At 39.1% G+C, this 7,500-nt stretch overlaps 1 protein-coding gene across 2 annotated transcripts in view; it reads right to left on the bottom strand.

Annotated features, from left to right (window-relative positions):
* LOC138006580 (vacuolar protein sorting-associated protein 51 homolog) overlaps positions 1-7,500 on the bottom strand; it is a 20,782-nt gene that overhangs the window by 6,542 nt on the left and 6,740 nt on the right. For both annotated transcript variants that reach the window (XM_068852998.1, XM_068852999.1), the window contains exons 8-16: positions 7,399-7,487; positions 6,726-6,775; positions 5,738-5,841; positions 4,203-4,317; positions 3,824-3,924; positions 3,448-3,527; positions 2,949-3,091; positions 1,161-1,283; positions 541-633 (exon numbers count right to left, since the gene is read on the bottom strand). In XM_068852998.1, the coding sequence (XP_068709099.1) occupies positions 541-633; positions 1,161-1,283; positions 2,949-3,091; positions 3,448-3,527; positions 3,824-3,924; positions 4,203-4,317; positions 5,738-5,841; positions 6,726-6,775; positions 7,399-7,487 (898 nt within the window). The remainder of the gene's footprint in view (positions 1-540; positions 634-1,160; positions 1,284-2,948; positions 3,092-3,447; positions 3,528-3,823; positions 3,925-4,202; positions 4,318-5,737; positions 5,842-6,725; positions 6,776-7,398; positions 7,488-7,500) is intronic.

Here is a 7,500-nt window from a genome sequence, read left to right as displayed (position 1 = left end):
TATTTCAAATAGGCCTTATGCATGATGACGGCATGTCCTCAAAAATTAACTACCAAGTGTGAGGGGCACAAAGAAACAGTGAACTTTCATCCGTTTCGCGACGGGTCCATAGGGTTGCGGAACGGATAAAAGTTCACTGTTTCTTTGTAAAAACTGTTGGAACCGTTCCAGTTTTTGTCGGGCCCGTGCCATTTTTGCTCTGTCGTGTAAACGCCCCTCAAGTCTCGTTTGCACAAAATTATTCACATCATCTGGACATGCAATAATACTGTTTGAACGTAGGTTTTCTTTACAAGTTTGCTCATTTGGGATTCAGTTCAAGCTAAAATTTAGAGGTTTGATCTTCGAATTCGAGGCTTGGTGGTGAAATTAGCTAGACAGACGTCATCACGCATAGGGGCTATTTGCGACACCGCCTTTTTCCTCTTCCCAGTCCCCAACTCGGCTCGCTTCCCTCGCAGATTTATTCAGCCCCATTCCCTCGTTTCGTCCTTCTCTACAACGGAGTCTAGTCATTTGGTTTACTGCCACTGCACACACCACGTAAGAGATGGTGGACTCTTGAAGATCAAGACATAATCTTGATAAGAGCAGAATGAGGGCTGGCGGAGCAGTTCCAATCTCACAAAACTCCTGAAAAAAACCAAAAAACAAATATAGAAGAGTTTATAAAAATTATTAATTCCTGAACAGGTCAAAATTGCCATGATTGGGGCTTCATGAAACCTTGATATTATGGGTGATTGCGATTTTTATGGCCTAAAAGGCGGCAGATGAGAGAACGCAAGCCCGCATAGTAATACAGTCATAATCCCTACGATTCCAAAATTAAAGGTTTTAACTTCGGTAGGTTGATGTTCCCAACACAGAAACAAGTCTGCTGTGGATGTGTTGATGTGCAAACTACTACAATTAAGTTCCCTTGACCAGTAAGATACTCCGCAGCAGGAACAAGTGCCGTCAATGCTTTGCACCTCCGGTGTGGGAGGCTAACATGGGTCCCCGAGATTCTTTCTTGTAAGCGTGAGGTACCAGAGGCAAAGCAAGAAGAAAAAACGCCGCTGACAAAAGAAATGATAACCGTACAAGAAAATCCCTGGCACCCAAGTTGGAGTGGACAAAAACCACAACGGTCAGAAAGTATAATACGAATCTTGAACCTTAGCAGACTGCAGAACATGCCGTATGAACTCCACTGCCAGGCCTTCTCTGACATCATCAGAACAGAAAGGTCCCCTGAAGTATGGCTTGACGGCGAACGTGATATCAGTCCCAATAAAGCTCTGGCAAAAGAGAAAGGTAGCGAGCTTTTAACGTTTATGTTTTCATTCAAGTTCCATGTAACGCGAAGATTAGATGATTACGAAACAAGCAGGGATGGCGCATTGTTGAGAGTACTCGCTTCCCACCAATGTGGCCAGGGTTTCATTCCCAGACTTGGCGACACGTGTAGGTTGAGTTTGTTGGTTCTCTACTCTGTTCTGAGAGGTTTTTTCCCGGGTACTCCAGTTTTCCCATCTCCCAATAACCAACCTACGATTCGATATGAATTGACTTCAGTGATTTGTGCACATTGTCCCTAATTAGTGACCTGGTGCTAAATACAGCTGACAGTCTAAATAAAGTTCATCTTCATCTATATAATCACAATATGGAGCAAAAATTTATCTTACAAATCGGCACCCTTAATCCCCACGGTATTAACGAACGCTTTTCATTTAACTAATGTATTCTCGGTTTTCACATGACGTCACGACCGCCATGTTGGTGCCCAAAACAAAGAAAAGGCGGCCATGTTGGTGCCCCGACCAAATCCTCCGGGAATTTAACTCTATTATTATGCAAACGCTTCCTTTTGTTTTCGTTGAAAAACATGGCTGTTGATCACGTGAGTGAAAACCAGCAATTCTTAGTTTTCACGTTGCATTGTGACCACCAATGGCGTAGCTCCTACTCCACTATAAAAACTACACACAACCCATAATTCCTCGATTCGCTCTGACGAAGCGCTAACGCTCGAAACGTCAGCTTTTACAATCCCTGTACGGTGGCCAATTTACAATTATATTAACTCCGTTGATAAAACCAAAAATTTTCGTGTACTACTTCCCCACCGACGCAGCACCACAGTTTCTTTAGAAACTACCCCCTTTATATAAATCACAGATTACTACACGTAGTCTTGGAGCAAACAACACTGTCAAGGGGAACACGTCATCTCGCCACGAAGAAATCTCTCCACCAGTCAATTCGCCACTACTAATTCTCTGCTCTTTCAGCGCGAACGTGGTCGTAGCTTAATAAAATTGGGATGGCGACTCGGTTGGTGGGGAGTCTTCTTGATGGGCGAAATTGCGAAATGACCGCAAACTCCATCAAAGTTGTCATTATGGCTTGTCGATGCTGATGCTGCTATGTCAATCTCTCAGTATCCGGCTATTTTAAGTTCCATAGCCAACTTCAATCGATAGTCTCTGTGGAAATTCTCCACCAGTACCGAATACATCAATAACAATAATAACAATAATAATAATAATAATAATAATAATAATAATAATAATAATAATAATAATAATAATAATTTATATTGGCCAGGTTACATGAATATAATCATATGATCACCTGGGAATCAATGACCTCACCTGCCTTTTTGGCAAAGGGTTTCTTTGTTCTAGTGGTTGCACAATAAAATACCGGCAGAATTTATATCTGCCCTATCCTTATTGACGCCCAAAGCTGACTACACCCACCTGAAAATTGGTGCTGGAGGGTTGTGGTTTCTGTTGTCATATATAAATTAAACAGGAAATCACTTTCTCATGATGGGGGACTAGCCGAAAGTATGTCAGATGGAATGTTAAAGGGCACTGTGGTTTCACAGCTGAAAGAGTTCCCTATGTATCACTCCAGTGTTTCTATGGGAAGATCATGTTATTGGTGGCACTGACCTTGAGGCTGTTTAGAATCAACTTGAGTTGGTTTGTGAGTGAATTGTTCATGGTTGATAACAAGTCAGAGAGTGATGGTGGCTTTTCATTGACAGATGTCAATAAAGGAGTTGCCAGCGCCTGTCTGATATCTGTTAAACAGACTGATTATAAAGAAACAAAGATGTCTGTTAGAGTGCAATAAATACACCTTATTGAATGGTTTAGCATAGAATACGCGCAAATACCGGTATTTTGTGAGTTGGGTAGTATTTTTCCGAGTACTGAAGGGGCCAGGAAAAATACAAGCAATGAGCAAAATGTCCACACGTATTATTTGTTAAACCTGTCCATAAGGGATTTGTTATTCCAAAATGATGCCATTTTCTATTGTTTTGGATTCTTCTTACATTGACTGAGAATTGTAATTATACGGTGCATGCGCACAGAATCTACATGTGGTGAAAAATCCCTCCTACCTTTGAGATCATTTAAAGTTCACCAGTGAAAAATGACCTACCTGCAAAGTGTTGTCTGAGAGTTTTGGAGTAAACTTTCACTCTGTTGTGTGCAGAACGGGCTACAATATTTGTTCCCAAACTAAATCAAGAAATGAATAAATCAAGAAGTCAATTAAAGACAGTTGATAAACAAAGATGTTGCTTTGAAAATCTGTATTACAGCTTTCCTGGAATGTCAATGTCTGGCTAAGACAATGAGGTAGGTTGAAGTTTTCTGCAACTTTCATTGGGGAAACAACAATGATTTTCCTTTTAGTCACACACTTTGGTGGACAAGTAAAGTTGATGGCAAAGTATTAAAATGAAAACATTACAAGACTGTACAACATACTGTACACAACATAATGTACAAGTACTTGTAAGCACAGTACACACCGTCCTACGCCAATTTCAGGGAGCAGTTTTTGAACAGCTTGAAGTCTGCGATGAAACCGATCCAATGCTCGCACTAAAAGGACATCATCCCCTGCATCTGACTGATAGAAAAGACTAGCGATTAGCTTGAAGTGTCATTATCAGGACAGTCTCCTACAGATTATTACTGTTTCACCAAAAAAAAAAAAAATATTATTTTGATCATTTATAAAACACATTAAGCTGGTGAATAACTACTATTCAAATTGTGAATAGACAGAGCACTCTTTCCCTGGGAAGGGTGAGAGACAATTGATAAATAAATTATTTATTACACATGCATCAATTACATAATTTATTAACTTTTTAATCTTGAATAACTGCCTGCCTCTGTTCAAACCTCAAGCTCAATCCTAGCCTCAGTTAGTTTGAAGTATTCCTTCATCAGTGAGATAATAAAACTTGACAGCTTCTCGGTGACAACCTTTTCTAGCTCTTGCTGATCTTCACCATTCCTGGAATGATGAGCCATTATAAATTACACCCAAGATCTTAGAAATGACTTCAGAGAGAAGGTTTGATATACTGTAGCATGACGTTTACATGTATTTGAGGGAAGGAATGCAAGCTCTCTGCAACGTCTTGATTTTTGGTCGAAAAAGGAAAGGTAAAAACGTATCCCACAAAGCTAAGTGGCGAATGCGAAAATGAAGCGGAGGAAATCAATCAGAAGGGGATGAAAAATTACCCATGGCCCTCATTATTTTACTAATTTATCATTCATTTTAGGAAACTATGTTACAATGAGATACAATGATTTGCTATTAGTCTCTTCCCCACGGGGCTTTTCAGGATCAATTTTACAATATTTTGTGGGGGACTTTAGCCAGACTGCTTGTTACGCAGTTTACAATTAATTTTATGGAAGTGAAAGATGCCCCAGTCCAGATAAGGTTAGACCACAACACAAGGGACTACGTCCCCTACTCTTATTGAATAGTGAGTGGGTTCTTTAACATCCCATACTATTTAATTTCCAACAAGGGTTATGAGACGGGACCTCCGGTTTACAGTCCTCATCCGAGAAGACTTGAAAGTCTAACCATTTGCAGATGTAATTACAAAGGCAGCACATTCTCCTCAGTTATTTTAAAACCCTGAGTGTTGGTCTGGCTGGAGTTGAACTCATGACCCCCCGCATGACAGCCCGATGCTCAACCAACTGAGCCACCGGTGCGCAGTGCTGCTATTCCATTCCATTCCATTCCATGAGGGAAACATGAAAATCTGGTTTCATGGAACAAGTGAATAAAGGTCTATTGACCACCATAAGAAAGATTTCTGATCAGACATCTCCACTATTAGCCCTTCGTCAGAGCGAATTATGGACAAAGTGCTAATGCTTGAAACTTCAGTTCACAAATCTCTCTGACATGTACAAAGGTTAATTTACCTTTACAGGCCTCCCAGTCACTTTTTGGGAAATCTGATCAATAGGAAAAATATAGGAATTTTCTGCCAAAATACAGGCTCTTTATAGGGGCGAAAATAGATTTCATAAAATAAACATAAAGCAAGGAACAGTACACTTTTGTGAGCTTTTAATGTGTTTGGTCAAACTTTGTGAGATGAAAAAAATTTTAAATACATCCTATTTATAGGAAATATAGGCTCTTTATTTGATCCTATACAAATTATAGAATAAACAGTAAAATATAGGTCTGGAAGGCCTGCATTTATCCAGTGGTTTGGTAAAACCTGTATCTCTGTTTCTTAGTACCAGGATCATGCCCTTGACATGAAATCCCCTAGAGCCTTATAACAGAACAAAAAACAGGTAAAACAATTTTGCATTTCTGAGTTGATTCAAAAATCAAATTAGATCAAGGATCGAGGAAGACATCCCACATCCCTTGATCATGCTCACTTTCTTACTTTGTTATCTGTCTCTGAACAAACTGTTCTTTGTAAGATGCAATAACCAAGCAGATTGTGCTGAGGAAGCCGTTACAGCCACAGTCAACGAACTCTAAGAAGTCCTGAAAAATACCAAAAACATTATAATAAGTGGGATATAGTTTTAAAATAAGTGCACCTAGATGTTGTTAACCCATTCGTCCCTGAACCTACCCCCATTGATGAGTAAAATCATGTGGCGTTAGGCAGAGGCACCGAGAGGTTTAATTCTCCGGGTACTCTGGTTTTCCCCTCTCCTCAAAAACCAACATTTGATTTGATTTATATTAATTGTTGATTTCAGTTTACAGTGTCCCCAATTAGTGTTCCAGTGCTAGAAGTTAGACATTTAAAGTTTCTTTCAATCGATTCTTTCTTTTTTACCACTCTCAGTCCTACTGAAAGGGTTAACTACTAAAATGATACCCTGGTAAAAGCTTAGAACAATGTTAAGAGAGGCATTTTTGAAGCAGAGACACCACCCTAAGGCTTTTTTCACAACAACAACAAAACTATGCACTTGACAATGTTTGCTATACAAGGCATTTTTGGGAACTTAAGCACTGCAGGCTTGGAGCAAATAACAGCGTGCGAAAACAAGGCTTTAATTCTCTTTTAACCAACCTTGACTCTGTGTAGTGTCTTTGCTCTTACTGAGACTTTCCATTCAACTGAACAACAGCACTTTCAGTTTACTTAACCCAAATTATAGTATTGCCATAAAATAGAGTTAAACAATTAAAGGATTAGTTTGGTGCATAAACAAGGACACCATTTCTTCCTTTCACAAAACAGTCATGGTATCATGTGATAACTCTTTGCAGAAGACAAAAATAAATTTTTGTTTGAAACATTTTTGGCAACACAGCAGTCCAAGAATTAAGTGTTTGCATGCTTTTGGTTTTTGTTAACCATTCATGAACAAGTTTGCCTAGTAGGATTTCTTCTAAAATGTGATTACGCTTGCCATTGGTCTCAGTGTTTCTGTCTCATTGCCATCTTCTTTTTGCCCTTCATCTGTCAAGTATAACAATACCAATAGGTTGTTCAACATTCTGACTTTACATAAGCACTCATTACAGCATGAGGCTTTTGATAAAATATGTCAGCTACATACACATACTTAATAATTTTACCACTCCCCACAGGGGCTTTTCAGGGCCAATGAAACACAACGGAACAGACAACAACAACAACAACTGTTAAGAATCCCAACTGGCTGGAGGCAAGCCAGTTGGCTATTTACAAGTGCAGCTGGGACGTTGAACCAGGGACTACCAGGAACAAATTCAACAAGTGGTAAGAGCAGGTCTTGAACCAGGGATCAATATACAAATCTCAAGGCAAGTGCCCTAACCTCTGGGCCACACTGCTTCCTACAGTTGTGCAAAATGTAGTATTTTTAAGCAATGATATTGATACTAACTATTGCAATAATAATAATAATAATAATAATAATAATAATAATAATAATAATAATAATAATAATAATGTCAGATCCATATCCCGTGGGTAGCTGGACATCACTGTCAAAACCCCTCAACTGGCTTTATCTGGTCAGTGTGAAAAAGCTCAATAATAATAATAATAATAATTATAATAATAATTATTATTATTATTATAAATTATGATAAACTTGCCTTCAGCTGCACATGTATTTGTTCCTGATGATCTAAGGTCCACTTGAAACTTGAGTGTCTTCAAGTTTTCATCCAGTCTCTCTTGAGCACTGCGGCATTGAA

Source organism: Montipora foliosa, chromosome 6, assembly GCF_036669935.1.
Source record: "Montipora foliosa isolate CH-2021 chromosome 6, ASM3666993v2, whole genome shotgun sequence".
In the NCBI taxonomy this organism is placed as follows: Eukaryota; Metazoa; Cnidaria; class Anthozoa; order Scleractinia; family Acroporidae; genus Montipora; species Montipora foliosa.
The sequence above is the reverse complement of the archived record's forward strand: the minus strand, read 5'-3'. Positions and strand labels throughout refer to the sequence as shown.